General features: G+C 43.7%; 1 protein-coding gene across 3 annotated transcripts; it reads right to left on the reverse strand.

The window, feature by feature from the left end:
• Positions 1 to 1,233: 1,233 nt before the first annotated feature.
• Positions 1,234 to 12,690, reverse strand: LIN37 (lin-37 DREAM MuvB core complex component). Of its 3 annotated transcripts, XM_083369586.1 has the most exons (10): positions 12,456 to 12,690; positions 10,255 to 10,308; positions 9,923 to 9,998; positions 8,486 to 8,536; positions 7,739 to 7,768; positions 5,598 to 5,683; positions 3,800 to 3,966; positions 2,506 to 2,655; positions 1,555 to 1,628; positions 1,234 to 1,415 (listed from the first exon to the last, which is right to left on the reverse strand). In XM_083369586.1, exons 2-10 carry the CDS (start codon positions 10,286 to 10,288, stop codon positions 1,334 to 1,336), a joined length of 750 nt encoding a protein of 249 aa, XP_083225712.1. In that variant the 5' UTR covers positions 10,289 to 10,308; positions 12,456 to 12,690; the 3' UTR covers positions 1,234 to 1,333. The 3 variants fall into 3 exon arrangements, with proteins under 3 accessions (XP_083225712.1, XP_083225713.1, XP_083225714.1); XM_083369587.1 differs by lacking the exon at positions 7,739 to 7,768; XM_083369588.1 differs by lacking the exons at positions 9,923 to 9,998; positions 10,255 to 10,308; positions 12,456 to 12,690 and adding an exon at positions 9,111 to 9,204.
• Between the last annotated feature and the right edge of the window lie 2,044 nt (positions 12,691 to 14,734).

Below are 14,734 nucleotides of genomic sequence, written 5' to 3' on the forward strand. Positions count from 1 at the left end.
GCTTTGTGGAGGAAGATAGAGAAATACATGTTTGCATAATAGGCTATAGATAGACCTAAGTCAAGTTGCCTCCTTGGCTCTTATGCATTCTCTAAACCCAGGGTGGTTTATCATGTGTGAATCCAGATAGTTCATAATAGGTGAATTCAACCCAGATAAGGCAAAATAGTTAGAAGTTAGGAGAAGTGGGCCTGTTTCTCTCCTCTGTAAGTCCAGAGTACATGTAGTCCTGGATTTATGATTTATGATCAAAATTGGGACCAGAATGCTGCAGTCATGCTAAACACATGCTAGTTGCCAAGTGTCCAGACTTTGATTATATGACCATGGGAATTTTGTGACAGTTTTAGGCATGAGAAACGGCTGTAAGTCACTTCTTTCAGTGCCATTGTAACTTCAGTTGCTAAACGGTTTGCAAGTCAAGGACTGCCTGTAGTCAACTAATTTAGCCTTCATCTCCTTTACTTTCTCCTTTAAGAATAACACTACAAAAAGCACATCATCAAGATGCATTGTGGGAAACATTAGGCTTGGTAATGAGTTCTAACTGTTCCTAATATGGGAGAACTTCATCTACAAATGCGATCTCAGTTCATATTTTGGCAATCTAGGTAGGTCCCGAAAAATCTTTTCACTGTACAGTGGAGTCAGCAGCTGCTATGCACCAGCTGGTTAATTAATGTGTTCCAATCCCAAGCTAATTTACATGGATAATTTATTATAATACATGGTAATTTACAAGATTGATTTTTTACACTGAAACCTCTGCAGGGAAGGAGAGAAAAAGCACGGATGTCATACATAGACCGTTCCCTTGAGAAACCCTTACTTCTTCAAGGATGCCAATATTGAGCTTGCAACTGTATTGGGTGAGGTCCAAGCTACATGGTTGTTCAGAAGTAGCCATCTATGACCATGTCTGCATAATATATTTCCCTATGGCTAGCCCAAATAACTAAATTTTCTACTCACTGAATCATTAACTAACCATGTGGGTTGTGTTTGCACAATATACTGGTTGAGATCTGGTGGGTCAGCTTGTGGCAGCAGGAATCTAGCCAGTGTCATTAACTTATGGTTGAGTCTGTTGTGTGAACCAAGGGCACAGCTTAGCTAATTGTGGATAACTAAGTTGGTAAAGGCACGCATAGTAGCATGCACAATGCATACATTTATAGGGGTCCTGATATGTCTTCTTGTGAAGTCAAGCCTCACAAAATCTACAAGCTCACATACTGCAAACAAAAGCTGCATTTATTGATAGACCAACTCAGAAGCAGTCCTGTTAGTCCAGAAGACAAGAGATTCCAGGAAGACCAGAGCCCCTCACTCCTCATTGCCGTTCATACATCTCCTTAAGGATCTTCATGCTCTCCGCATAGCGCAATTGGTTCTTCTGCGAAGCTTCTTTCCACCTGGAAACAAGCCACAAGCCAACCATCGCACATGGATTTTTGCGCTATCCTTTCCACAAATTGTTTCCCGCTACACAGACATTCTAGCATGGGACCAATAAGTGGCCCACATTTTGGCTTTCTGTTACACAAGCCCTACCTTTGCCGGATCTTCTTCCATCTGTCCATGTTCTTGTAGATGAGGGTGGACATTGAAGGGACCGATTCAGAAGTCTAGGAGGGTTTATGGGAGAGAGGAAAAAATAGGCAAGATCCCTTATTTGCTATGGGGCTAAGATACCGTATGAATGTCCTAGAAAGCATCTTCAATTTAACAACAAGAGCATCTGATACATTGGCTAGATTTATTGGAAACTTATCTGTCTGTGAAACTTGCAATCCTAAATTCCTTTCCAGTTTATTTTACTTAGGTTGATTTAGTCGGTTGCACATCTTCAGTTTTTAGCTGCATTTTTAAGTTCATACTTACATTATTCTGACTCATTCAACTTCCTGTTCTCCATTTCCCTGTTCTTTTAAATTAAAACTTCGTATAAGTACCCTTTCCTCACTTGAAATGAGTAAAGTATTCTAAAATAATCATCTTCTCTGACAGCTCGGCACAAAAGCCTACTCTACCCACACCACACAATCAAATCAGTTGAAAATGTAGTGGCTGGATTGGTGGGATTGTTATTCTGATATTGCGTGTGCATACGTGCGTAATGTATTGCATTGCGTGAATCCAAGCTGTTTAGTTTATGGCTCAATGCCTTGGGGCAACCCAGAAAAAGGGAGATAATTTAGCAGTTAAATACAAATAGTATGTTATTTAGCAACTATGCTTTTTTTTTTAGCTTTGATTTAGGCTTTGGCATGTTGAGTGAATCCAGCCACACAATTAAAAATACGTTTCAAATTCAAAATGCTAGTGTTCTCTTAAAGAGTAATATCCTGTTGCTTTCTGCCCTGTATCTTGCTAATAATAAGAGGGGATTCAAATGAGAAAAAGGTCAGTAAAATACCCGCCATTTGCTATTTTATCATCCTACCTATTTATTCTCAACCCCCCCCCCCCGCCCCCCATCCTTAATCAGCGTGGTGGTCTGACCGTTTCAGCAGCTACTTCTGTTTCTTCTTCAGATGCTGGTGGGAATGGGATACGCAGGTTAACTGGTTCCCCTGCAGGATTTGTCTGGCAAGGGACAGGTGGTGGCAGTTTGTAGACATCCTGGATCTTCCCATTTAAGACTTCAACACCCTGGAATCACAGAGTTTAAGAGAGAAGATAGAACAACAACAAAAAAAAATGGATTCAACTTTTGTAGACTTAATCAGTAGACTTGTTCTTGAAATATAGTATATAAAGTTGTGTTATTGCATGAAATTCTCTCTTCTAAATTTGAAAGTATAGACTTGGCCCAGCTCTCTGAGGCCAACCTAGAAATGCTGGTGCTGTAGTGACTGCTTCAGAGGTGCTCTAAGCCTAAAGCGTAAACATACACGTGTTTCAAACTCAAAAGACTTCTGGAGTAGTCAAAATAGTTGGCAAAGTTTGAACAACCCATTCTAAACTGAAATGCCTGCAGCCCTTATCCAGGTGTATAAACATCCTGATAGGGACAAAGAAGATGCTGTGGGTCTAAAAAGGGCAATGAGTTGCACTATCAGCCAGAACAGTTAACGATCAAGTTGGTGGGGATGTGGATCTGGGACATCTATCATCTTTGAGGTTTGCATTTGGACATTTGGTTGAACCAGTCTTCAGAATCTAGGGCAAGCCTGCCAATCTTGAAAAGCCTGATTTTTCCATTTTAGACAGAGGAGAATGTAAAATAGATCTGGATCTGACCCTTGTTTCACTGGAAGAATGCTAGGTTTTGCTCAATCCACATTGGCACAGTATTCCACAGGCTGGGAACTCTGGAAGCTATAAGCTTAATGAACTTAAAGGTAGTCCTCATTTAGCAACATCAATTGGGACCAACAACTCGAGTCATTAAGCAAGTGCTAAGTTAAAACCACAACGGTGCTTATGATCTTGCTTCAGCTTTCCTTTGCTTTACAGACCTCAGGTTGTAAATGCAATTGTTGGTTGCAAAGTTACTTTTTCATCACTGTCATAACTGCAGACGGTCACTAAACAAGGGCTACCTATACAAGATGCCACATTGGTAAAGAAGGATGTAACATGTGTGCATAAAAACCCCGGATCAGATCCAGACTTCATTTGGATCACATATTTACTGGTCTGACCTCAACTGTGTGAGTTATGGAGAGAGAGGTGTCCAACAGATTTTAAGTCCCCCGAGAAAACTTGGCGGAAAGTGGTAAACTCAGCTATTGTTTTACTGGTGATAAGCCTTTTCCCACTAGAAGCAGGATTGGGGAATCCTATTCTGTACCTCTTCATCTTCAAGCAGGGTAGGCAGACGTGGGCTGGGAGACCGCTCCTGTTCCCGCACCATGGGACTATTCCGCATCCAAGCTCGGCAGATGGGGTAAAGTGGGGTGCTCTCAGAAAATTGAGCCAGGTCTACACTTCGATCAAACAGCTTGATGATGTAAGTGTCTGCAAGGATAAAGATGCATTAAAAATTAAGAGAGAGATCTTAAATCAGAGCTGGGTGATGTCTTTAGTGGTACTTATAGTACTGTCTTTCTTCCTCCCTCCCTCCCTCCCTTCTTTCCACAATATAGAAGGAGGAGCCAACAATTTTTGTTTGTTTAGAAAAGCTTTGGAGAGAGATTTAATGGGGAAGTAAGTGTTTCAGACTAGACATTTTGCCTCTGAAGCTTCCCCTCCTCAGAGGAAAAATGGATTGGTCTGTGGTGTTTTAAGGAGTAAATGCTGTGCCTTAAACCTCTCTGTCAGCCCTTTGAGATAGGCCAGGATAGGAAAAGGCTCCACAAGACAAACTGGAATTCTACTTTATGGACATAGGCTATATCGTAACACAGGCTTGAAAACCAGGTGGCATTTCCCCTTTGTTCTCTCTTAGACCAAAGAGAATCAAGATAAGGTCACTTGGAGTTTTGCCAGCTGCTGCATTCCTTCTCCAAGGTCACCTCTGTGCTTCTCTACACGGCCATCAATTTTGCTCTTTAAAACACTCCCCAAGAATCCCAGACAACAAACCCACAATTTGATTTTGTTCTCTCCACAGTTCTTTGGGCCAAATGCAAGACATGCCCTCCAAATAGCCCATTTCACCTACCTTAAGCAAACCTCATCAAGCAGCAAACTCAGTTGTTGTTAGCGCCTACATGGAAGACCACCTAGGTTAGACTGGGAGATTAAAGGCCCTTGCAAACCATTTCTGTAATGTTGCTAAGAACTCCACAGATGCAGTTCCATCCATGGGCATCTTTACCTTTAACAAATTATTTCCACAAGAAAGGAGATGGAAGAGGAAAAGATACTTAAAAGGTAAAGGTTCCCCCGCACATGTGTGCTAGTCGTTTCCAACTCTAGGGGCCGGTGCTCATCTCCATTTCAAAGCCGAAGAGCCAGCGCTTATCCGAGCACGTCTCCGTGGTCGGCATGACTAGATGCCAAAGGCGGACGGAACCCTGTTACCTTCCCACCATAGTGGTCCCTATTTTTCTACTTGCATTTTTACGTGCTTTTGAACTGCTAGGTTGGCAGAAGCTGGGACGAGTAACAGGTGCTCACTCTGCTACGCGGCACTCGGGATTCGACCTGCCAAACTGCCGATCTTCTGATCGACAAGCTCAGCGTCCTAACCCACTGAGCCATTGCATCCCTTCTAAAAGATACTTAAGCTTCCATTATTTTGTCTCCTCCAAGCCAACTGATTCAAGTTACAAAGGAAGAGAAGTACCCTCATCTTAGTAAGAAAACGGCATTTCCAGTAAACAGGCCTTTTCCCTAATGCAGGATTGCGAAACTGGTGTCTCTTCAAATATTGCTGAACTACAGCTCCCAGAATTCATCTCTACTGGCCATAGGCTGTGAAAATCCAGCAATATCTAGAGGCCATCTCTGTCAGAAAGACTTAGGAATTTGGGATTCAGAAACACAAGGTGGGCTGGGATAGGGGAAAAGGAATGTGGTAGAGAGGAGTCATAACTCCGCGGCAAAACATAAGCTTTGCATCCCTAAGGCCAGCAGTTTAAGTCTCCCCAATATCACTGACTTGGCTCTCAGGTCACTAAGGTAGCGTTGGTGTTTTCACTTACTCTGCTTTTGCGGTCCTCCTTCAGTAAGACCATCGTCCATCTCCTTCCTCTTTTTGCGGCGATGATGGGAGAATCGGGTAGAAGGCCTGAGGACACAAGAGCATTAGAGAGCGATGCAAATGGCTGGATAGCTCACATTGAGCAGCGGAGACTGTAAGACTCCTGAGATGTCTTCCAACTCCATTATGGTTCATTCCACGGGCTCTGAAGAATCCAATGGAAGGATCTCATAAGTATCCTGGAGTGTCCAAGACACCCAGAATGAATTGAGAAAACACTCAAGGTTTTTTTTTTTTAATGGAGGCTAGGTAGCTTTTAGTAAAGGAGGTTTAATTGGGATTCCTGCACTGAGCAGGAAGTTGGACTTAACCGTCCCTTCCTGTGCTAGGATTTTGTAACTCTGAACACTGGCAGATGTAGCAAGCTGTCATATACAGTGGTTGGATTAGAAATCGTAGAGTATCCACAAAGAAGAGGAATTTGGCAACTTCTCGATTCTTTTTGCATGCCGTTTTTCTTTTCTTGATCGAGACAAATCAACTTGGCTCTGAAGAAAAATGCACCCCTGGTTTTCCTGTAGACCAGCCATGTCCAACCTTTTGGCTTACCTGGGCCTTACATAAAATATATGACATAGTTAATGAATATAAATGCTAATGCTAATGATAATGTTAAAAGTTTACAATCTTGTGGGGCGATGTCACTAGCTGTCTAAGGCTGCATATGGTCCATGGGCCGTGAGTTGGACACACTTGTTGTAGATATGTGATGGAATTTGGATCCCACTGGCAACAGCAAGCATGCTAGGGTAATGGGAATTGTGGATCTATCTGAGATCATAGCAATGGCAAAAGTTTAAAGCTGTTTCCTGTCCTACCATCATTTTGAGTTGGCTTGTTGTCCCCCTACGGATATATCTTAATTACGCAAGGGCAATTATACAATAGGCCTTGGGCCTATTTTGCCTCAGCCTATTTATTACTTCATATAATATATAAAACAGGGGTGTCAAACTGCTGGCCCGCGGGCTGGACGTATCACGTGGAAGCCGCACCCACCGCATTGGGGGCAATCACAAAATAGTCCTGTGACGTCGCGAGTTTGACACGTCTGGTATGAAACTTCTACATTATGAATTAACTCAATCAACCTAAAGGGCACAGGAAATGGGCTACTGAGCATCTAAACTGCTCTCCATTCCTGTTGAGAAGAATCACTTTGCGTTCAGTTTTTAAAAATCCATCCGCAACAAGTCATTTGTTGGTTTGTTTATTGATGAACAGCATTCCTAGACCGCCCCAAGTATTTCTGGGCTGCAAGGAGCAAAACTTAAAAGTCAAGGGAGAAGATGGTAAGAAAATATAGCTTATCGCAGTGTCTCCAGTCAGTTGCAGCTGAAGGCACGATGAAATTAAGAGAGAGGCTGTTTTATTTTTTTATTTTTTTTATTTTAATTCCATTTATATCCCGCCCTTCTCCGAAGACTCAGGGCGGCTTACAAGCTTAGCAGTAGCCTTCATTCTATGTATATGCCTGCTTATTAGGGCTTTCGGGGGGCCCCAAGCGGCATTATTACAAAGTCAGCTTAATTGCCCCCAACAATCTGGGTCCTCATTTTACCTACCTCAGAAGGATGGAAGGCTGAGTCAACCTTGAGCCTGGTGGGATGCGAACCTGCAATAAATGCAGGCAGCTGGTGTTACTTAGGGAGGCATTAGCCCACTGCTCCACCAAGGCTTGTTGCTTTTGAGAACTCTGTTCTCAACAAAAAAACAACAAAAAAAGCTCCAGACCTGAATTCCAATGGCTGTGCAAGGAAGTGAGCAGAATGCATGGGCTGCACTCATTCCCACAACTGAAGAAACATGCCACTCCTTCGGCTTGTCTCTTTGACTGCGAGAACTGCCAGGGAGGAATTCCAAAAAACCTGCAGGCCACGTTCACACACAGCACTGAAAACAATACGAGAACCAGACCCTAATGACACTCAACACAATTACATGTGAACCAGGCTGCAGAATTCTGTGCCAGATGCTTGCATGATTTTTCTTTAAATCTTCAGAGGAGCTCAGTAAGAAAACTTTCTACTCTCCCACTGAGTGGTCATCAATAGGCAAGAAGAACAGGGCTAAGAACCATACCTCTTTCCTGTAGCAATAGGAGAAGGGTCCCTGCAACCGCAAAGCAAAAGAGGTTAGGAAATACCTAGCAGGCAACAGCCCCACCAGAAAGAAAATGGCTTTTCTAGGAAGTTGGTCTCAGGAAGGTTAGCAAATCTATAGACTGGAGAAGGAATGGGAAGCTGTAGCCTCCAGATATTGCTGGACTACGATTCCCAGAAGTCATAGCCAGCATGGCCAACAGTGAATGCTGGGAGATGTAGTCCAGCTGGAAGGATAAAAATCCCTCACCTCTTTGGGGCCTGCTGTCCCAGACCATTAGGAAAAACCTCCTCCTTGAAATTTGGTAGTAAAGAATGTTATAAATATTCTTTAAAATATTGTAAATAATTTGTAATGCATGGTTTTGAAAAAGCTTCAAAAGCAAGCAAGCAAGCAAGCAAGCAAGCAGAAAGAAGGATAACTAGATAGATATAGTTCTGGTTGTTGCACATGATATTCTAAAAGTTGGAGGTTGCTTGGGGAAGATAAAAGATTTTTGGACCCATTTCTCAAATTCCTCTCAGATACTCCTGAAAGAAGAGCAAAGCAAAGGATTTTAGAGTTGCTGTAGGAAACATAAGCCAATTATTTCAAGGCCTGATTGTCCATTGAACACGGTGAACCTCTCTAAAAGAAATGCTTTCTTTGCCTGAATTCAGCTAATGGCTTGAGACAGGTCAACGTGCAAAGATAAAGGAGAGAGCTGAACGTATACTTGCTCCTTACTTGCTGAGTATATCCGATGACGTCTTTCCAGGGTCCTCTTCCATTTGCTCCCTGATAATGAGTCAGAAAAAGAAAAGAAGGAAAACGTAATCAGATTTTGTCCAAAACATGAATTCTCCCTTGAAGGTTCTTCTTCACAACCACTTCAGTCTCACGAGAAATGAGAGATTGATAAGCTGGTAGAATAGGAAGAGATTCGCAAGAATCTTTTTTTTTAAAAGAATTTTTATTAGATTTTATAGGGTTAGGGATAAAATAGGATCGGAATTAGGATTAGGGTTTAGGCTAGGGTTGGGGTCGGGACTGGGATAAGGAGAGGGTTGGGGTCAACATTGGGGTTATCCTCCAGTGACATTTTCAATATTTAAGAAACAGAATATTGTCTGGGTACATATATTTAAGTAACAATAGTAAATATTGTAAGAATCTCTAGCCTGGGATAGGAAACCCACGGCAAGCCCATCGTGACACTATTACAGCTTCCAAAATAGCTCATCATTGGCCATGCTTCCTACGGATAGTGGATGTAGTGATAGCCAGTATTATACAGGTATTCCTCAACTTACGACTGGTCACCTAGCAACTCTTCCAAGTAACGACCAACCCAATAAAGGAGACTTACAACCTGGATTCGAAGTTCAAACGGCTTTCTCCACAGTCACATGGCCAAAATTTGGGCGCTCAGCAACATGGCTGGACTTATGACCACTTCCAGTGTCCTACAATCACACGGCCCCATTTCAATAACAATTTTGCTGAAAATCGGCACTTCTATGTTTTGGCAAAACTGTGCCCATAACAAATCATTGGTTCACTTAACAACCACGGCACTCGCTTTACAACCATGCAGAAAGGTTCAAAAATTGTGACCGACCCATTTTACAACGGCAATGGGCAGGTTCCATTATGGTCGTATGTTGAGGGCTACCTCTAGTGGTAATATCTAGTAATATCCATAGTAATATCCGTGGGTTCAACCAATCAGGAGTTGTTTCAGAAAATGAACTAATATGCTGAAACTGTTTTAGTTGACATCTCTCTTTTTGGCACCTCAAGCTCTTGGTTTCTGCTGTTTGGGATATTCTACCCCAGGGCTTTTTTTCTCACAGAACGCTCAGAACGGAGTTCCGGCACCTTTTTTGGATGGAACCTTGTAGGGTAGGCAAGGTGGGTTGTAAGACACGTGTGAGTTCCGGCACCTTTTTCTTTTACAAAAAAAGCACTGTTCTACCCTAACTGGTCAGATGTGCTGGGACTTTGGCCATATTGGCGAGGAGTTCTGGATGTTATAATCCTGATACATCTTATAAATGATAATTTAGGAAATGTTAATAAAAAGCAAAAATGGTCCATTCAGCTGCTTTTAATACCTTTCAAATATCAACAGAAAAATTCAGATTCCTTCTCGGTGCTCAGAACTGACTTGCTGATTCTTACCTATCAATATCAGTTTTTTCCAGCAGACACTGTAGGACGGCATCAAGACGGTTTCGGGCATTGGCGGTCTCAAGATCTGAGGATGACAAGAGATTGTTACTCCAGCATACAGCAAAGAGAGGAATTCATGATGTATCTTTTTTGTTTTAGGTTAACAATGAAGTTGCTTGTTTTTTTTTCCAGGTCTAGAAAACCCCCAAAGGTCTGTGGATTACTGTCTTAAAAAGCTAAATAAATGCAATCAAAGCTGAAGGATGGGAATGGGAGAGAAGATGCTGGATAAAATTGAAAGCTTTGAATTTTTATAGCAGAACATTCCCGAGGCACCTTACCTGGTTTTTCTGTTTTGACTTTGGTATGTAACATGTTTGTCGAGAATCGATTTCCTGCAGGAGTAAAAGAGGGAGGGGGGGGGGGAGATTTCAAATTCACGTTTTGCCAAGGAGTTCAGACCTGACTTTGGGGAAAAGGCACAAAAGAGGACAGAGTCCAAAAATTAAGGGAAGAAAGACAAAGAAACTCAACTCCACCTTGATTTTGCCTAACAGAAGAAGGAACAAACAAAGGACCAGTTTTCAAGATTCTGTTATTACAGGTAGTCTTTGACTTATGACTATATTTGAGATCAAAGTTTCCAGTTATTAAATGAGTTTTGCCCAATTTTCCAACCTTTTTGCCACAGTTATTAAGCAAATTACTGCAGTGGTTTAAGTGAATCATATGATCATTAAGCGGATCTGGCTTCCCCTTTGGCCTTGCTTGTCAGAAGCCAGATCACCAAAATGGTATCACAAGTCCCCTGGACAGTTACCAAGCACCCAAATTTTGATCATGTGACCACGGAGTTGCTGTAATGGTCATAAGTGGGGAAAATGGTCATAAGCCCCTTTTTTCAGTGGTGTTCTAACTTCAAATGGTCTCTAAATGAATGCTTGTAAGTTGAGGATGACCTGTACATCTTATAAAAGTCTGTCTCAACCTCAGCAATTGTCAGATGCGTGGACTTCAATTCCCAGAATTCCCCAGCCAGTGTGGAAAGGCTGAATGAGATATTCTGGGAGTGGAAGTCCACGCATCTGAAAAAGGCTAAGGTTGAAAAAGACTGCCATATAAGAGAAAGGTAAGGAAAAGCACAATCAGACTTGCAAGGTTATTCAATACAATACTATATAGTAAAATTAGTTTGCTGGTCTGGTTTACCTTGAAGGGCTGACACATATGACAAAAAATAGTTCAGAAAGTTAAATCTACTGGATTCAAGAAATGACAGAAGCCACCCCACTAAATGTGTTGATTACAAGCCCCTCATCGCAATGCTTCAACAAGGATGGAGCCTTTCCATCCAATTCACTTGGAGGTCAGCAGTGGGAGCAGTTTCCTTAAAGTACCAAAAAACTCTGTTGCCAAAAAAAGGGGGGGGCAGAGGAAACGTTAAAGCAGAGAACGTTGCAAGTATTTTTTCCTTTTCTTAAAGTTAGAGGACTCTTAAAGGCAGCTTCGCTCTAAAGTCACGCGAGGCAGGTTTGCACGACACACGTGAGAAAAGGTTCAAAGGGCGTGAAGCGAGGGTGTGAGCGAGCTTCGGATTGTTTTGGGAACTCCAGCCCTCCCTGCCTTAAGCCTGTTGTCTGAATCGGGCCATCTCCATTCATCCACCTTCTGGGCTCTTTGCATTAGGGTAGGGGTAGGCAACCTCGGCTCTTTTATGACTCATGGACTTCAACTCCCAGAATTCCTGAGTCAGCTATGCTGACTCAGGAATTCTGGGAGTTGAAGTCCATGAGTCATAAAAGAGCCGAGGTTGCCTACCCCTGTGCTAGGGAAATATGTCCTAGGAATTAGTGGAATGTCTTACTCAACATGGTAAGATTGTTGTGCAAACTACGAATTTCATTAGTGACAATTCCAATTAATATGTCTAGACCAGGCGTAGGCAACCTCGGCTCTTTTATGACTCATGGACTTCAACTCCCAGAATTCCTGAATCTGATCAGGAATTCTGGGAGTTGAAGTCCATGAGTCATAAAAGAGCCGAGGTTGCCTACCCCTGCATTAGGAGAACAAAGCACCGGCGGTCTGTGCATGGGGTTAGGCTACGGCAGGGGTCTTCAAACTTGGCCCTTTTGTGACTTGTGGACTTCAACTCCCAGAATTCCTCAGCCAGCCATGCTGGCTGAGGAATTCTGGGAGTTGAAGTCCACAAGTCACAAAAGGGCCAAGTTTGAAGACCCCTGGGCTACGGGGTTCTGTAAACCCAAGCCGGTGAGGACTCTTAAGAACTCTGGGCGCAGATACGATTGACTGAGCTCGTATTAACTCTGCAGCTTGCAATCCCGGTCAGTCCTTCCCCCTCCAACATTTTTTTCCCCCTTCGAGGGGAACCGCTTCTTCGCCGCTCGGGTTAAGCAGCGCCGAAAGCCAATTCCCGGCGGATCGGTTGCACCTCTATAGCAGACCCCGATCTCCGTTCTGCCCGATCCCGCAGCCCGAGAGAAGAGCCCCCCCCTCCCCGCATCGATGTGCTTCCTCTTACTTTCGGTGGAAAGGAGCGATTCCAGCCCCCACCCCCAAAAAAAGGATCAGATGAAAGGTAAATCCTTGGCGGCGTGGCGGGGGGGTGGAAATCGCTGTTGTTTTGCTGTCGGGTCTCGGCTGGCTGGCTGGCTTCTTTCCTTCCTTTCCTAGCTTTGCACCCCGACGGCGCGCAACTCCGGACTCGCCTCCAACGAAAATCTGCCTCTTCTGGATCGCTTTGCCCGTTCGCACGAATGCAGAAAAACCGCCTCTGGTGCATTGCATGCTGGGAATCGTAGGCAGGGCGATTCCACCCAGTGACTGAGGCTGTTTTTTCCGCCTTCCCCGCCCTCCCCCTCCTTTGCGAATAGAAACAGCGCCTCTTGTGCGAGGATGGCGCTCATGTGAGCCATAAAGAACTACTATTTTTTCTTCTTCTTGTCGCCTGAAAAGAATAGTAGAGTCGGAAGGGACCTTGCAGGGCCTTCTAGTGCAAGCTAGGTGGTACCTTGCTGGATAGTAGTAACTGTGAGAGGGATCTCGGAGTCCTAGTAGACAATCACTTCACTATGAGCCAGCCGTGTGCTGCAGCTGCCAAAAAAGCCAACACAGTGCTGGGCTGCATTAACAGAGGAATAGAATCAAGATCGCGTGAAGTACTAATACCACTTTACAATGCCTTGGTAAGGCCACACCTGGAATACTGCATCCAGTTTTGGTCACCACGATGTAAAAAAGATGTCGAGACTCTAGAAAGAGTACAGAGAAGAGCAACAAAGATGATTGGGGGACTGGAGGCTAAAACATATAGGGAACGGTTGCTGGAATTGGGTATGTGTAGTTTAATGAAGAGAAGGGTGAGGGGTGACATGATAGCAGTGTTCCAATATCTCAGGGGCTGTCCCAAAGAAGATGGAATCAAGCTATTCTCCAAAGGACCTGAAAGCAGGACAAGAAGCAACGGATGGAAACTAGTCAAGGAGAGAAGCAACCTAGAACTAAGGAGAAGCTTCCTGACAGTTAGAACAACTAACCAGTGGAACAACCTGCCTCCAGAAGTGGTGAATGCTCCAACACTGGAAGTTTTTAAGAAGAGACTGGACAGCCATTTGTCTGAAATGGTATAGGGTTTCCTGCCTTAGCAGGGGGTTGGACTAGATGACCTCCAAGGTCCCTTCCAACTATTTCTTCTTCTTCTTCTTCTTCTTCTTCTTCTTCTTCTTCTTCTTCTTCTTCTTCTTCTTCTTCTTCTTCTTCTTCTTCTTCTTCTTCTTCTTCTTCTTCTTCTTCTTCTTCTTCTTCTTCCCCTGCTCAAGCAGGAGACCCTATAAACATTTCAAACAAACGGTTGTCCAATGTCTTCTTAAAAACTTCCAGTGTTGGAGCACCCACAACTTCTGGAGGCGAGTCGTTCCACTGGTTAATTGTTCTCACTGTCAGGAAATTTCTCCTTAGCTCTGGGTTGCTTCTCTCCTTGACTAGTTTCCATCCGTTGCTTCTTGTCCTGCCTTCAGGGGCTTGGGAGAATCGGTCGACCCACCCCCACCCTCCCACCCTCTTCTTTGGGGCAGCCGCTTAGATTCTTTCCCTTCTCCGGCGTTGTTAGCATGGCGCTGAATCAAACTCTTGCAGAAGCCGGCCCTACTGCATTGCGAACCCTTCAAAGTCCCACTACAAGGCTGAGCTTGCTGCGTTTTTAAGACCCAACAGTATGAAGAACTTCTTCAAAACTTTGATTCAGCATTCCGACAACACAGGGAAGGGACAACTTCCTGAAACAATGTAGTCTTTAGCTCACATGAGCGTCATCCTTGCGCAAGAGGCGCTGTCTCCATTCGCAAAAGTCCCTCTCTTCTCAGTCTTGCAGCTTGCCGATTCGAAAAGCTTTGCTTTTTCTACCGAAAGTCTTCCAAAAGACGTCAGATATAGCTTCTCCATTAAAACTTGAACGCCGGTTGGATTTTGCTCATTTGCACGTTTTACTTCTAGTCCCCCCCCCAGGTGGTGCCAAGGTAGAACATCAACACAAGGTCAACAAGGGCTCTAATTCAGGGGTCTTCAAACCTGGCCCTTTTGTGACTTGTGGACTTCAACTCCCAGAATTCCTCAGCCAGGCGTGCCTGGCTGAGGAATTCTGGGAGTTGAAGTCCACAAGTCATAAAAGGGCCAAGTTTGAAGACCCCTGCTCTAATTCATAGTAGGTTTGCAAAGAAATATGACCAACGGTCACTTGCAGTCTCTTACATTTTGTAGCGTTTGAACTTCATTCCCTGTCACCTTTAAAAAAATAAAATACCC

This window comes from Vipera ursinii (genome assembly GCF_947247035.1).
Source record: "Vipera ursinii genome assembly, chromosome: 9".
Taxonomy (NCBI): domain Eukaryota; kingdom Metazoa; phylum Chordata; class Lepidosauria; order Squamata; family Viperidae; genus Vipera; species Vipera ursinii.